This window comes from Hyperolius riggenbachi, chromosome 2, assembly GCF_040937935.1.
Source record: "Hyperolius riggenbachi isolate aHypRig1 chromosome 2, aHypRig1.pri, whole genome shotgun sequence".
NCBI lineage: Eukaryota > Metazoa > Chordata > Amphibia > Anura > Hyperoliidae > Hyperolius > Hyperolius riggenbachi.
In genome coordinates this window covers 447,649,557-447,666,457 of record NC_090647.1, presented here as the reverse complement: position 1 = coordinate 447,666,457, position 16,901 = coordinate 447,649,557, and the positions used below count along the sequence as shown (strand labels likewise).

At 42.0% G+C, this 16,901-nt stretch overlaps 1 protein-coding gene across 2 annotated transcripts in view; it reads left to right on the top strand.

Annotated features, from left to right (window-relative positions):
- LIMK1 (LIM domain kinase 1) overlaps positions 1-16,901 on the top strand; it is a 179,629-nt gene that overhangs the window by 44,659 nt on the left and 118,069 nt on the right. The window contains exon 1 of one of the 2 annotated variants that reach the window (XM_068270035.1): positions 12,251-12,343. The exons of the other annotated variant lie outside the window; for it this stretch is intronic. Within the exon in view, the coding sequence (XP_068126136.1) occupies positions 12,318-12,343 (26 nt within the window). The 5' untranslated portion in view covers positions 12,251-12,317. Of the gene's footprint in view, positions 1-12,250; positions 12,344-16,901 lie in introns of those variants that run through there. 2 annotated transcript variants of the gene reach the window in all.

Genomic DNA, 16,901 nt, shown 5'->3' with positions numbered 1-16,901 from the left:
GCCATTTGGTGATTTATAAGACCGAGGTATTTCGATTTGCTAAACCTTGATTGAGCGCAGTAAATATTTGGCTTTCTACTTACACTAGGTAGAGAGAAGCCTCTGGATCCTCAGAAGCTTCCCATATTCATTACGCCCCTACAGCCACTGCCGGGGACCCTCCTGAAGAGCATGCTCCATGTGTGCTTATGCTATTGTCAGTTTTCTTTTGGGGGTCCACGCTTGGCAATAGTGAAAGCGAGGAGGATGTAGAGGAATTTGGGATATGGCAGACATATAATCTTTGTGAAAGAACCCCAAGGACAGCTATATGCATTGCAAGGATTCTTCTCTAGCAGCCCTTTGTTTTACTACTATCTGTACTTCTGTGTAGCTAGATGTTAACAGCTGAGAGAAAGTGATGCCTGTGTGTCTGCACATGGGCATGGAAAGATGTTTGAGATTCTGTTATCCCTCTAGATGTGAATATTTCATACTCATATAAACACAGACTACAGAAAACCTATGGATTTATAACTGCCAATTGAAAATGAGAATCCAAATGTGTACTGTTGCCTTGGTTGCAAAAACAGTAAAGCACCTAGCGCCAATGACATCTCAGAATTCCTAATGCGGTGTAACAGCTATTCCAGTGGCCAAAATGCATTTGAGTTTAAAAGAGCAGCAGCTTTACCAGTAGCAGGAGGTATATATCTATTTTGGTTAGGGTTAGTGGTTTGGGTTAGTTACTGAATAGCTGGGTTAGGAGGTAGAGTAACGGTGGCCATACACTTATAGATTTGCAGCAGATTCGACCATTAGATAGATTTCTGGCAGATGCCTGTCAAGTCTAATCTGACAGGAATCTATCTGATGTGTGCCACACACTAGGAACAGATTTCCAATAGATTTCAGAATGAAATCTATTGGAAATCTATTGAAAATCGATCTAAATGCATTATTGCACCATTAGATCCAATGCAACTCTATGGGCCATCGATCTGCTGCCAGCAGCAGATGGACCTAAATTTTCCATCCTGTGAGATATATCAAATTGATGCAAATTGATCGAATGGGGAATTTGATAGAATTGATTTCGGATCAATCGATTGATTATATAGAATCAATAGATTGATCGATGGCTGAAATCCACCAGTGTATGGGCCCCTTAAGAGGAGGTTTGCTTTAGTTGTTAGGTTTAGAAGATTAGGGTTAGGCATCAGGAAATGGTTAACATTGAGGGATGTTAAGTTTGGGGCAGGTCATGGTTAATGTTGCAGAGGTTAGGGGTCAGGAGAGATATTTTGCAGTAAAGGAATCAAAAACAACAGCTACAAACTATCTTAGAAAATGCCATCAAACCCAAAATAAGTGCATTATAAGGTCTATTATATTAGATTCGCCTTGTGCTATAACAGAAATGATGCCCCTTTAAAATCCTAACCTCAAAGGAAGAAAATGTGGGTGCAATACCATTATACATGAGAGATGCCTGTTACATGTAGGTGTTATCGTATATGGCTCACTAACCTCTGGTATTCTCCAATGTTCCGAAAATCAAGACTTTGGCTTTGGCTTCCAGGCATGTGATGACCTCATTAGCCAGCCACTGTCTCGTTAGTTATCTGCAGCCTGGATCAGCTGGCAAACAGAGAATTTCAGTGACAGTTTCTTATGAAGGCCATGATGGATAAGTGATCCATTTACTGTTTCATCCACCCCCGCCCGGCCTGGGCAAAAGGCATAGCTAGAGTCCTCCTTTAATACAGAATATTATTAAGTGTATTGGGAATTTAATAAGGACAAGATTTGGAATGTATTACTTATAAATAATTCCCTATTCAGATTATAGAAAAGACAATAAATTTCCCCAAACTGTCTTTCAAGTCAACACTAAATTAAATTTAGAGAATTAGACTGGCCTGTTCAGAGGAACAACTCAACAATACAGCCTGCCAACACCTGCTCAGCTAGCCGGGAGGTACTGCAAACCTTTTGTAACTTGGAAACAATAGGAAATAAACCTTCTAAGATTGTATTCATTAGTATTCAAAAGAATATAATGATTAAGGGTACGTTGTAATGCGTACATTTAAAAGCACCACTGGTTACTTTAGGAGTGAGATGTTGCCGATAGTAGAATATTGGTAATGTTACCCCTTCCCCCACCACCACCACCTTATCTACACCTGACACTAACCTACAACTAACCTCCCCCCATCTATGCCTAACACTAACCTCCCCGCTATCTTCACCTAACACTAGCCTTCCCCATTCTAAGCCTAATATTAACCTACACCCTACCTACTGCTAACACTCAACTCCCCCCTACCTTCACCTAACAGTAACCTCACCACTATCATCACCTAACACTATCCCCCCCCCATCTATGCATAATATTAACCTACATCCTACCTACTGCTAACACAAAACTCCCTCCTACCATTACCTAACACTAACCCCCCCATCTATACACTACCGCTATACCCTGCCACTAATCATAGTCACTTTTGCTGCCCTGGGATCAGCTACAGAGTAGCCAATCTCTGTTACCATGTTACCCGAACCAAAGTTCTGGCCATGGTGTTGCTGAATTTATGTGGAGCGCATCACACACAAATGACCTGCGTTTCTTTAAAGGGCAACCGAGGTGACATGTGACATGATGAGATAGACATGTGTATGTACAGTGCCAAGCACACAAATAACTAGGCTGTGTTGCTTTTTTTGGTACTTATACATTAGCCGGGCGCATCCGGCAGGTGGCGCTAATTACTATTCCCCCTCCAGGCCGACATGGATAGTAGGGAAAGATGTAACTCTGGTGGAGTTTTGTCGCCACCTAGAGGATGCGCCCGGCTAACGGATAAGTACCCTTTTTTTTATCTCTCTGCCTGACAGAGTTAAACATCAGGGGCTTGATTTACTAAACCGTGATAACTCAGTTATCACGTGTTAAGGCGTTGCATGTGCAAACGTGCGTGTGAAGTAGTTTGCACGTGCAAAGTTTATGCCGTTCACGCGCTAAGTCTTAGCCCGCGAACAGTGTTACGCTTTGCGCGCTAAGTGTGCTATGCCATTGAAATCAATGGCGGTTCGCCCAGTCAGTAAATAGAGATTGATAATGAAATTATGAATGCTGCTTACATTAACATGTACGGTACTGTAATGTGGCGCGCGCAAAGTCTTATGCGCGTTGCAAAATGAAATATATACAGTAATAATTGAAGATATACATTCACGTGATCTGCAGTGACTTTGCGTGCTAAGTATCATTATCACATGAAGTCACTGCAGATCACGATACTTTGCATGCAAACCTTTGCGCGCATGTTAGCACGTGCAAATCGGCTTTTCACTGCCGTGCTAAGTGTTAGCACGGCTTTGTGAATCAAGCCCCAGGTATGCAAGTGACAGATTCTATCTGGGTCGGGACTAGATCGGACTGGGTCAGACTATAGCATAACCCTCACTGATCAGTAATTACAGCCATAAAATCCTTTCCTGTCAGTAAATGGCATCCTGGAGCAGGAAAGAGATAGAAAGGGTCAATCATTCATAGATTTGAGCTCTAGCATACTTCAGTGAAGATGTCATCTAGCAGAGACAATGAAACAACATTTAAAAACTAGATTTAAATAAAAAATAAATCTGTGGGATATCTAAAAAAAGGTCATTTTTAGGAGAGTCTTTAACTCTAAGGTAATAGTTCTAATTAATGAGTTTATTTCAAACTCTGGATCAGGTTATGTCTTTATAACTGTATTTCATAAAAATGTAGTTGTAAATAAATAAATACATCTTTGTTAAAAAAGAAGAAAAAAAAAAAAGAAAAAGAAATTGATTAGTATGCACCTATTCAAAAGACGACATGTTAGGAATGTGCCTTGTTACACCATAAGGGCTGGAACCTACAGGAGCGCTTTTGGCAGCGTTGCGATGCGCTAGCACTTTGCCAAAACGCTGGGCCAATGTTAATGGATGGGGCAAATTCCACAGGAGCATTTGCGTTTCCCAGAAACGCAAACGCAGGACGTGCAGCATTTTGGGAGCGTTAGCGCTTCAATGTAAAGTATTGAGACGCTAGTGGAAACGCTCAGCAAAACCTAAACTGAGCGGTTTTGCTAGCGTTTTGCGGTTCAGCACACTGTAACAAAATGAAAAATAATTCACAGGACCAATCAGGATAAAAACGCAAAACGCTACGCAACCGCTGAGCAAAAAAATACAATGTTGCAAAACACGACCGCAAACGCGCATGAATCCGCTTGCAAACCGCTCAGACAGAACTCTAGCGGTAGCGTTTCGCGTTTGCTGTTTTCAGTGGGTTCCAGGCCTCACAGCTACAAGATCACAAGTCCCTTTCATTAAAACTATTGATATCTGCATTGTCCTTGGCAGTGAAAGCAATGAACTTTGTTACGCCTTCAGGTTATGTAGCAAGGAGAGGGGCTTTGTGCCCAAAAGAGCCTGCAATTTAACTGCCTGCTATGAATATGTGAGCTACAATTTACTACTTAATGAAAATGCAATGAGATAAACATTTATACTGTATGTGGTATTAACGCTTATTGTGAAGCGGCTTTATGGAATTTTTAAGAAGATATTATACCTGTCAGAATGTTTGCCAAACCTCCCAGAAGCAACTGCTCTGTCCACTCCAAACAGCAGCGCTAACACAATCTCACCCACATCAGTTATGCACCTGGGCTGCCTTAGTATCTGATGACTTAAGGTAGCCAAACACTGGTCGATTTGCCATCAGATTCGACCAACAGACAGATCCCTATCTGATCGAATCTGATGAGAGAGGGAACGTATGGCTACCTTTACTGCAAACAGATTGTGAACCGATTTCAGCTTGAAACCGATCACAATCTGTTGTGGTGGTGCTGCCGCCGCTCCCCCCGCCCGCATACATTACCTGCTCCGCTGGTGCGACTGCCCCCAGTCACCGCTCTTCTTCTCCGCTCTGGTCTGCTCTGGTCTCCGGCATGCTTCCCTTCTTCCTGTCTGGGGGAATTTTAAACAGTAGAGCGCCCTCTACTGTTTAAACTTCCTGCCGGGACAGAAAGAAGGGAAGCATGCCGGAGACCAGAGCGGAGACGGAGAAGAGCGGAGACCCGGGAGTCGCGCCAGCGGAGCAGGTAATGTATGCGGCTCTATTGCGTCGGTCGTCGGGCACTCGAACGCCGCTAGCGATGCGCTCTTTACCCGCGGGCGATCGACGGTTATTTTCCGCACGGCGCGATCGACGGGATCGGACGGAATGGATCGAAATTCGGCGTGTAGCGTTAACGATTGGCAGCAGATTCGATCCCAGTGATCGAATCTGCTGTCGAAACGGGCGCAAATCGGGCCAGTGTATGGCCACCTTTATAGTCTTGGGTGCTGGGCAGTGCTGGTAGGATCAAGTAATGGATAACCTGGAGACTCACTCAGGTTTTTCATGAGGCAGGTCATTTCGGCATGTGCTCTTCCCCACGCTGCGATTGTCCTGGGCGCCGCCATAGATATAATGTTATTATCTCGATGGCAGTGCAGCAGTGTAATTCGGGTGCTGGTGATCACTCAGTAGTAGCGATTTGAAAAACGTGTGCACAATGAAAGTGTATGGAAGTGTTCTCATCTAAGCGTTTAGCGATTTTCTGGAACGCAAACGCGTTGCATGCAGCGTTTTCTGAGCGATTCTGGAGCGACTAGCGATTTCAATAAAAGTATGTGAATTGAACTAGAAATCGCAAAACGCTAATCGCTGGAAAAACGCTGTCTATACAGTGTAAAATCGCTAGGAAAAAACGCCAGAAAAACGCTCAGCGTTTTGCGTTAGCGTTTAGCGTTTTCTAGTGTGAATGGGCCCTAAGCCTGTTTATTGTAAATACACTGTTATGGACTTTGCTGCAGTGTGCTGACCATTTCTACATTGCATGATAATACTGGAGGACACAAGCCTGGATCAAACACCTGCCTCTGCTTTATAGGTGTGCAATTTCAGATTTGCACAAGGCTAATCAGATTAGGAAACCATTAAGTAATTATTGGACAGCTGATTAAGCAATCAGGCTGTCAGGCATCAATCATTGATCTTCTTAATCTGATTTGTCCTGTGCAAAGTTCCTGTTCAGCCAAGAGGAATAAGTATAGAGAAAGAGAAACTGCCTGATCATATGTCACATCACATCATTAGTGTTTAGTAGGAGTTTGACAAAACAATATTCGGTACTTATCCGTTAGCCAGGCGCATCCGGCAGGTGGCGCTGTTGATCTTAATTCCAAGCATAATTACTTCACGTCAACCTGTGAATGTAAACGCCGGATGCGCCCGGCTTAAACAGATCAAGCCGCCGGCTTGCTTCGTGTCTCGCTCTTCTCCCCCTCTTGCCCTCTCTCCTATAGAACACTGGGGAGGGGACATGCGTGTCCCCCCAGAGTCGTTCGTCGCAATGCGGCGACAAACGACTCTGGGGGGACACGCATGTCCCCTCCCCAAGGCTCATACGAGAGAGGGCAAGAGGGGGAGAAGAGCGAGACACGAAGCAAGCCGGCGGCTTGATCTGTTTAAGCCGGGCGCATCCGGCGTTTACATTCACAGGTTGACGTGAAGTAATTATGATTGGAATTAACATCAACAGCGCCACCTGCCGGATGCGCCTGGCTAACGGATAAGTACCCAATAATCATTCCTTAAGGCCCATACACACGTCGGATTTCCGCGAACGACGGGTCGTTTGAACGTCCCGTCGTTCCGTCGTTCGCCCGCTAAATCGGGCGTGTGTACAGACTGTCGTTCACTTGATAAGGGTGGCCGGACGGATCGCTCAAACTCACCCTTATCAAGTGAACGACAGTCTGTACACACGCCCGATTTAGCGGGCGAACGACGGGACGTTCAAACAACCCGTCGTTCTTGGAAATCCGACGTGTGTATGGGCCTTTAGTATGGTAACACTAAATAGCTTACCACCTAATATCCTGAACCTATTGCCTTGCTAAACATGCAGTGCCTTCAGCAAGCCAAATCACAAGGCTGTTGTCCTTCCCTCACTTTTTATCCTGCTGACAGGAGAAATACTAGAGACAAACTGCACAGGTGCATAGTGGCTTGCCTATGTAATTATAATCCTTGTGTGTTTTAATGGCTCTGACATCTTCTGCAGTGCTTTACAGAGTCAACAGTTATTGCACTTAAAGAGGAACTCCAGTTAAAATAATGTAATAAAAAAGTGCTTTATTTTTACAATAATTATGTATAAATGATTTAGTCAGTGTTTGCCCAATGTAAAATCTTTCCTCTCCCTGATTTACATTCAGACATTTATCACATGGTGACACTTTTACTGCTGGCAGGTGATGTCACTGGAAGGAGATGCTGCTGTTATTTCCCACAACGCAACAAGGCTCCCAAAGTGTGATGTTAGTACCTCAGTTCTTTGAGGCACTGACATCATTGGTGGGAGGGGTTTCACCACAAAATCAGCCATACAGAGCTCCCTGATGATCCATTTGAGAAAAGGAAAAGATTTCTCATGGGAAAGAGGGTATCAGCTATTGATTGGGATGAAGTTAAATTCTTGGTTACGGTTTCTCTTTAATATTCCTCTCACAAGCACTCACTCTATAGTCACTCCAATGCCCCTAATGCAGTTTAAGGCCTTGTTCACACTATTCACATTGATGTGTGCATTTTAGCAAAGCGATACTCAAGAACACCGGAAGTGACATTCAGACTACATGCGCTGTGAAGCAAAACGCAACACGGTAGTGAATGGGATCAACAGCGCAATGCAGATGGCGTGCGATCACATGCGTTGCATTCCTATCACACGGCCATCTGGGTTTGCATTAAAGAGGCAGGGTCCACACTTATCATTGCGAAAAACTGTATGGGAACACAGGTACACATTTTTTACTGCAGCTAATCAATAGTCAATAGAAATTTGCATGTGGTATGAAAACTTATGCTGCAAGATGTCTTTTTTTTTTTTGTGCGTGCAAAAAGATGAATGCAATTTTGCTAAATGCAATATAGCAAAATATAGCAGACGGCTATTCTCCATTGACTTTCATGTGCAGTGGATGCACATCTGCAGTTCTCATGCAAGTTTTTATAACGAACGAATATATGAACCCTGCCTTAGGCCATTTTTGGGATGAAACAAGTTACCAGTTTTTGAGAGAATAGTAGGAATAATGGCACTGCTAGAACTGATAGAAGGTAGGGCAGAGACAGAGATGCACAGGAAGTAGCCTTCACTCTACTCCTTATGCTGCTAAGTCATTTTTTTGTATTGACCTGAGGAAGCAGGCCATAACCTGCAAAACGTGTTGTCAATTTTTGAATACATTTTTTTCTGGTTGGACTGGTGTTTGTATCTTCTGGAAAGGTAACATGTTATGTTTTTAAAGGACCACTATTGCGAAAAGTTTAACTTTTCACCCATCTTGCTGTCACTTACAGTAGGTAGTAGAAATCTGACAACACTGACAGGTTTTGGTCTAGTCCATCTCTCCATAGGGGATTCTCAGCACAGCCTTTATTTTTTATAAAGACACCCCTTGAAAAGGATTTATACTGTACAAACATGCTGCCCACCCTCCGTGCTCGCTGCACACTTTTCTAGCAGTTGGACGTAGCAGCTGCCATTCACTAATGGCTTTTGAAAATAAAGAAAACCCTGAGAATCCCCCATCAGGAGATAGGTAAGTCCGAAATTTGTCGGTTCTGTCAGATTTCTACTACCTACTGAAAGTGACAGCAAGATAGGAGAAAAGTAATGTATGGCTCATTTTACTCTGGACGAATCATTCTTCTGATTTGTAAATGTGCACATGTATTTTAAATTTTACAATAGTGGTGCTTTAAGTTTTAACACCAATATATTTTGGGCACTTCCACCCCACTCTTCTATCAGTCAGATCTCCTTTGGAGGTAATAGCTGTAAAGTTTTCTGGAAAGTGCATTGAACTACAGGAGAGCGTTATCCGGCAGGACCTGGAGCACCGAGCGGGGATTGTGATTGCAGGAACTGCAACCCGCCTCAGTGAGTATATTATCATATATACTTTTATCCTCTTATACCTAATGATACTACACCATTGGGTTCCTGGTCTCTCTCTACTTCTCGTTTAGGTGCTTTTGGTCCCTACAAGAACTACCAACCCCTTCCACTATATCAGGGTTTACTATACCAGACGTTACTCCCATATACTTAAACTGCTACTTGGCTGGGAATCTGGACATTTAGTTTACTATACTAGATTGTTTACTATACCAGAGTTTACTATAACCAGATTATGCTGTACTATCAAAGCAATTTATTTGACAAACTTTATTACACTGATGAAAGCCAGCTGAGTAACTAAGTTCCTAGTTAAGTTGCAATGACAAATTCCTATGGAAAGTTGACAGCAGGTTGCTTGATGTACATGATTGGCTGCACTTGTTTTTGTAGCAGTGGAGTTAGTGGCTCTCTTCTGCTACAAAAGGAACAATTCTGAATTTGCCGGCCAGATGTCTCAGCTAAATATGAGCGCAGGAACCCTGCTATGTTGTTATAGTAACCGTGATCCCAGAGGAGGGATTTCCATCCTACCAGTCATTTCAAGTGGATGGAGCCAGGCAGTTGGATTTACATAGGAAAACCCATCTAAAGCTTACTGATCCTTTTATTCATCTGAACATTATTCCTCCCCCCTCCCGTAGGATTGTGTGGCGTGTCCTGCCTGTCAGAGGAGTAGTGTATGAAGAGCAGTGACATTGTATGATATGCACTGTAAGCATGAAAGACCCTATATTACCTTATATTAAATGATGTGGCTTACTGTATGGAACAGAATCCAATGCGTTGAAAGTGTATCTCTAGTAATAGATTAGTATTGTTTTCCATGGAGCCAGGCTGAAATTTAATAGCCTCTTGTTATTGGAATTGTTTTCATTATATCCTAAAGTCTTAATGTACAAATTGCCAGTATGAGTGTCCTCTCTCCTCCTGTATGACCTGACTTTGGATTCCAGTAGCTCGTTTTTGCATTAAATCATGGAAGTGGATATTAAAGGGAACCGGAAGTGAGAGGTATATGGTGGCTTCCATATTTATTTCCTTTTAACCACTACTAGTTGCCTGGTGTCCTGCTGATCTGTGGCTGCAGTAGTGTCTGAATCACACACCTGAAACAAGCATGAAGCTAATCCAGACAGACTTTTGTCAGAAACACCTGACCTGCATGCTTGTTCAGGGTCTATGGCTAAAAGTATTAGAGGCAGAGAATCAGCAGGATTGCCAGGCAACTGGTATTGTTTAAAAAGAGGGCTGACACATTTATTTCCATTTAAACAATGCTGGCTGTCATGCTGATCCACTGACTCAAAGGTCTGAGACCCACTAGAGCATTTTCAGCAACAATTTATGCTTTCTAGGAATCTCCAGCGCTTCCAAAAGCGCTTCACCGCTGAAAGACAATGGCCATGATCCCACAGGAGCGATTGCAGTTTGCTGAAATCGCAATCGCTCTGTATGCATTTTCAGAGCGATTTCATAAGGAAAAGTAGGGCCCCAAATTGCTGTCTTTGAAATTGTAACTGTAAAGTGCTCTGCTTTTAAGTAGCAAAATCAATGTAAAAAATGCTAGTTTTTCTTAGATTGTTTTGCAATCGCAAGAGGGTCTCAGGCCTAATGCTTTTAGCCATAGACCCTGATTCAGATCAGATGTTTCAAGTGTGTTTTAGATTCAGACACTACTGACCAGAAAGATCAGCAGGACTTCAAGGCAACTAGTATTGTTTAAAAAGAAATAATTAAGGCAGCCTCCATTTGTCGCTCACCTCAAGTTCTTTTTAAAGTGAACCTGTTGTCATCTTAGGCATTCCTTGTGTATGATTGGATGTTTGGAATGAATACGTATACAGTATATACTTTCACTACTATTACCCACTATCCCATAGTCTCTCAACTTACTTACATGATTGCACTGTACAGCAACACAGAATATGATGGCGCTATGGGCCAGTGCACACCTAAAGCGCTCGCGTAATCGCAAATGCTCAGCGCTTAAAAAAGTGATTTTTTTTTTCAAGGCGATTCCAGGCATGTGCCTAGCAATTTTCTATTTATACCTATCGATTTGTGGAGCGTTTTTGTGTGGCATTTTTTTAGGTACAGTACAACTGCTAGTGTACTGGTTTTGTAACAAAATTGCTTGGAAAATCACTCTGGGTACTTATCCGTTAGCCGGGTGCATCCGGCAGGTGGCGCTGTTGATGTTAATTCCAATCATAATTACTTCACGTCAACCTGTGAATGTAAACGCCGGATGCGCCCGGCTTAAGCAGATCAAGCCGCCGGCTTGCGTCGTGTCTCGCTCTTCTTCCCCTCTTGCCCTCTCTCGTATGAGCCTTGGGGAGGGGACATGCGTGTCCCCCCAGAGTCGTTCGTCGCGGCATTGCGACAAACGACTCTGGGGGGACACGCATGTCCCCTCCCCAGTGTCCTATAGGAGAGAGGGCAAGAGGGGAGAAGAGCGAGACACGAAGCAAGCCGGCGGCTTGATCTGCTTAAGCCGGGCGCATCCGGCGTTTACATTCACAGGTTGACGTGAAGTAATTATGATTGGAATTAACATCAACAGCGCCACCTGCCGGATGCGCCCGGCTAACGGATAAGTACCTCACTCTGTTCTAGGCGCTTTTCAAAGTGATTTTCCACTTTCCTATTCTTAACATTGAGGCTGAATCGCCTCATAAATGCTGCAGGACCCGCGTTTGGGTTTGGGAAAAAAAATCACATCGCTCTGGTGTGATCCATCCCATTCAAATGCATTAGCCAAGCTCTTTTTAAAGCGCTAGTGTTTTTAAAAGTGATCAGAAGCGCTGTTGGTGTGCACCAGCCTTATTACAAAGAAATAATAATAGTAATGTCCTGTAAACAACTACCGGTACATTTGCTCTGATGAAAATTTTTGTAAGCAGACATTTAACTCTGTTCAGTGTCATTTAGCTCCCCCACTTCATGAATACGCAAAAGAGGTGACCTATAGACAATCTGGCACTGAATTTCTTGGTAAAGTAAAAAAAATCCCAATTGCTGCAAGTCATCATTGCCCAAACTGGCGTCACTATTGCGATCAGTGTGTGTGCATGAGGCTGTGCGGAAGCTGTGGACGATGATGATTTTGTGTGTATGTAAGCTGGGGGAGGTGGGGGGGGGGGGTCTACTGGTAAAACAGCTGTGTTCAGAACTTCCTGTTCCATTCATATTACTCACACGAGGGTGGAGGAAGCTGGGGAGACAGAGCAGGGGATGGGAGAGAGCAGACAGCTGTGAGAACCGGCTGCATGAAGAATGGAGCAACAGCCTATCAAGAAACTGTAAGTTTGTGCAGCATCACTGATATGTACACTGTGGGCAGGAAACTGGCTTGTGTGTCAAGAGTATGCAAGATCATTCTATTGCACAGGACAGTGCTCAGAGCTACAATCAGCTGCTTTCTTTTCTTTATGTAATTTTCACAAACAAATTGTGAATCTGAGTAATAACATTTCTCATCAGTTATATATTAACTTTTCATCAGCTAGAAAGCAAATCCGGACCTGAAATAAGAGATCAAGGTTTTCAGTAACCTGAAACAATGGCCCATATGCAATTCACCCTTTCTCCTTAGTTTTCACCAAATTTATATTTTCACTCTGTGGCCCATATGCAATTCACTTTTTCACCTGAGTTTTCTCCTAGGTGATAATTTTAAACTTGCCAATAAAATTTCTTTTAAGCCACCAGCAAGCAAGAAAATACTCAAAATAATTTTAATAGTACTTTCTCACCTACTGTTTGGTACTTTTTAAGTTGAAAAGTGCTGGAAGGTTATTTTAAATTGAAGATGAAAAATTATCTCCTAGGAGAAAACTCAGGTGAAAAAGAGAATTGCATATGGGCCCATGTCAATAAAATGCCTTTTTATCCTTCAGCAAGCACGAAAATACTGAAAATAATTTTGGCAGTACTTTTTCATTTACTTTTCTATTGCAAAATGCTGAAAAGTTATTTTAAACATAAGAGAAAAAAATATCTTCTATGAGAAAACTTAGGAATTGAATAAGGGCCAATGTGTTTTAAATTACTTTTTTGTTGCTTGCAGTATACTGAACAACTGGATTGCGAACTCTTCTGGGCACAGTAAGGCCTCTTGCACACTGCATGCATTTCAGATTCCGATTCCGCTTTTTAATCTGTTTTTACATCCGATTCCGATTCAGATTTTTAATCTTAACTGCATGCTGCGTTTTTTGATCCGTTTTTCTGTTGAATGTATTCAAGGAAAATCGGAAACGGAATCGGAAACGGAATCGGAATCGGAAAACGGATTTGCAGTGTGCAGGGAGCCTAAATGTGGCCATTAACGGTACCATTTTTTCATCAGATGCAACCTTTTGACTTGATTGAAAGTAATCAGAAGGTAATTATCGATTGTTCCCATAAACGGGTCGATTAGGGCATTTTCTCTTTTCCGATCCATTTGTAAAATCCGACATTCGGATTGATGAAATTTTCTGTTCCAATCGACCAAAGAATTGTTGTAAATCAATTTTCACCTCACACTGTGCAGTTTTCTGGGCAATTTGAATGTAAAAATCACATCAAAAGATCACATCTGATGAGAAAAATCACCTTTAGTAGCCTGAACAGTTTCATGCATACTGTAAAGCCCTGTAGTAGATATCAGTGTCTTATAAGTAAGTTATATAAATAATATTTCTGCAGTAAAGGCAAAAAGCAGATAAGAAATGATGTATTGCACTTCAGGGCTTTTCCGTTTTCACGCCTTATCTATGAAATCACTTTTCAGCATCCAACAAGCAAAATGGATTGGTAGGTGCTGAAAAAGTATTATATTGTATTGATGAGTGAGAAAAATACAAGGATCCTAATGTACAAAAACGTAACTTGAGACTCCCTTTATGTTTTTTGCATGTGCTTCTTGCTGTCGGCTGCCTAGGCAGACAGATCCTTGTGTCCACAAGCACATATTATGCACTGGGAAAGCATAATAAACAGCCTAGGCTAAGCCTCAGTGGAAAGGTGAGGCTGCATACCAATATACAGCTATAGGAAGTGTTTCTGATGCTGAATCCAGGATATTTAATGTAAAAGTGAATATCCGGAATAATGTACTGCATGGTACTATATGTCATTACGGTTCCTCTTTAAACTAATTGGGAACTAATGTTGCTGAACTGCACTTAAAAAGTGAAGTTATCATAAAAAAAACACTCTTAAAACAAATCTGAAGCTAAAATAAACTAATGAATTGTATGTGTAGTATGGATAATTAATAGAACATTAGTAGAACATTTCAGTTATATAGCTTTATAACATTGCATCAGACTATAACAGGTGCATTTTAGAATCCACACTCTGTGCTGTAAAGCAAAGCAGAACTAGTGACCCGCTGAATGTCCCTGAAGTAAAACCTTATCTCACGCTTTCCCTCACTGCTTCTTGGCTGTTTAAGCTCTGAAGAAACCAAAACTGAGTTTGACCAAGTTAAGGTGGCCATACATCAGGCAACTTGGTGGCCGATCGACCATCCAATTTGCTTATTATAATCCAAATTGGATGAAAATTGGCACCGCCAAGTGCATGCCTGATCGACAATGCAACCAATATCAGGCTAGAATTGGTTGCATTAATTGATCGGACATGCTGCAAGATGTAGGGCTGAATTGCTCGATCAGGTGTGCGGCAGTAACAGCAAGCAATATTGGGACGAGGCCGCTATTCGAGTCCTCTGCTTGCTCCGGGCTTCTTCTGCTTTCCATACACACGTGCCACGTGGTTGCCTAGCAATGTGGGTGCATGTGTGACGAGGCAACCAAATGGGGCACGTGTGTATGGACAGCAGAGGGTGTCTGGAGCAAGCAGAGGCTGTAGACAGGTAATGTATAGCTTGCGTATACAAGAACAAAAGCATGTGCACCTTCCATCCGTTGCTTGTTTGTGTTTATTGAAAGTGGATAACTTCCAAACATCAGGAACTTACTTCACATCATGTGGTCAAAGTGCTGTGATTGGCCTTTGTGGCACCTGTGGTGGAGGAGGTGGGTGGCGGGTAGAAACGGGGGGACTAGCGACGGCCGTTTCATGTACAGTACACTTGGTCATGCTGCGTTTCCACCTGACAATATATAGCTTGCACTGGGCACGGGGGGGGGGGCATTAAATATTAGGGCGGACAGCGCCGGGTCTGCGAGGCAGTCGGATGCGGCGTCACAAGGCCAATTCCTGATCAATTGAAATTGATCATGAATCGGCCTGTGGTGCATGGGCAGCAGACAGATCTCTCTCTAATCAGATTCGATTAGAGATTAGTCTCTTGGTCGAATCTGCCCATCATCGCTAGTTGTATGGCTACCTTTAGTCACTAGCTTAGAGAAGCTCTTTTGCATAGCTAACAAACTAAGGTTTTTTTTTAAACTCTTCCTATACTGGAAAACAATATGAGACTCTTTTCTTTGCTATTAATGTTTGATGTATTATCCGTACTACATACAATTCATTATCTCAGACATTTATATTCGCTTCAGATTTGCTTTAGCACCCCTCTGCCCAGTTCTTCCTCTGTCGCTCTTCCCAGAGGGGGTCCTTCCTCCTTCCCCTCTTCTTCCCATAGAACAGGAGAGTTAGTTTTTCAATACTGTTATCTTGAAAAATAATAAAGGATGGCTTCAGGTGACAGAACTGTATGGTTTGTTGATATCTTTAGTATACAGCTGGAAATTGCCACATGAATGTTGCTTAGTGATAAGTTCCCCTTAGTTATCATGCACTTTCACATTCTGCTCCCATATCTTCAGGAAGTAAAAACGCTGTGTTCTGTCTCTACAGAGTATAATTATATTTAACTGTCTGTAGGCGGTCTGGCTAGTTCACATTAAAAACAGACATAGATTGTGTATGTAGAATTCATTGTTCTTCAGATATGCAGTATAGACACTATTCTGTATGGCCACAGCAGATTACCCTCTGAGGCACAATTCTATTCACACCTATTATTACTTTTCTGATAGGTTTCAGTAGAAGGGGAGACATAGAGATGGCTCATGGGAAATTTTTAATCATTCCCATTATCTGTGAATGATGAAGCTTGTGTCTTTTGTACAATGAATCTCTTTAACCCATTCGCGTTCCGTCGTTTTCACTTGAGCAATGTTCACCTCCCATTGATATAAAACTTTATCACTACTTATCACAATGAACTGATCTATATCTTGTTTTTTCCGCCACCAATTAGGCTTTCTTTGGGGGGTACATTTTGCTAAGAGCCACTTTACTGTAAATGCATTTTAACAGGAAGAATAAGAAAAAAACGGAAAAAATTCATTATTTCTCAGTTTTCAGCCATTATAGTTTTAAAATAATACATGCCTCCATAATTAAAACTCACGTATTGTATTTGCCCATATGTCCCGGTTATTACACCGTTAAAATGATGTCCCTATCACAATGTATGGCGACAATATTTTATTTGGAAATAAAGGTGCATTTTTTCCGTTTTCCATCTATCACTATTTACAAGTTTAAAATAAGAAAAACATAGAAATATTTAATCTTTACATTGATATTTAAAAAAAGTTTAGACCCTTAGGTAAATATTTACATGTTTTTTTTTTTTTTATTGTAATGTTTTTTTTTTTTAATATTAAACTTTTTATTTGGGTATTTTTGGGAGGGTGGGATGTAAACAATAGTTTTATAATGTAAATGTGTGTTTAGTTTTATTTTTTTTAGTTTTAGTTGTAGTTTTACTTTTTGGCCACAAGATGGTGGCCATGAATTTGTTTACATGACGTCACTCTAAGCGTAACATACGCTTAGAGAGACGCATGGGGGAGGCAACAGCCAGAAAAAGCGCAGCTTCCGAGAGCAGCT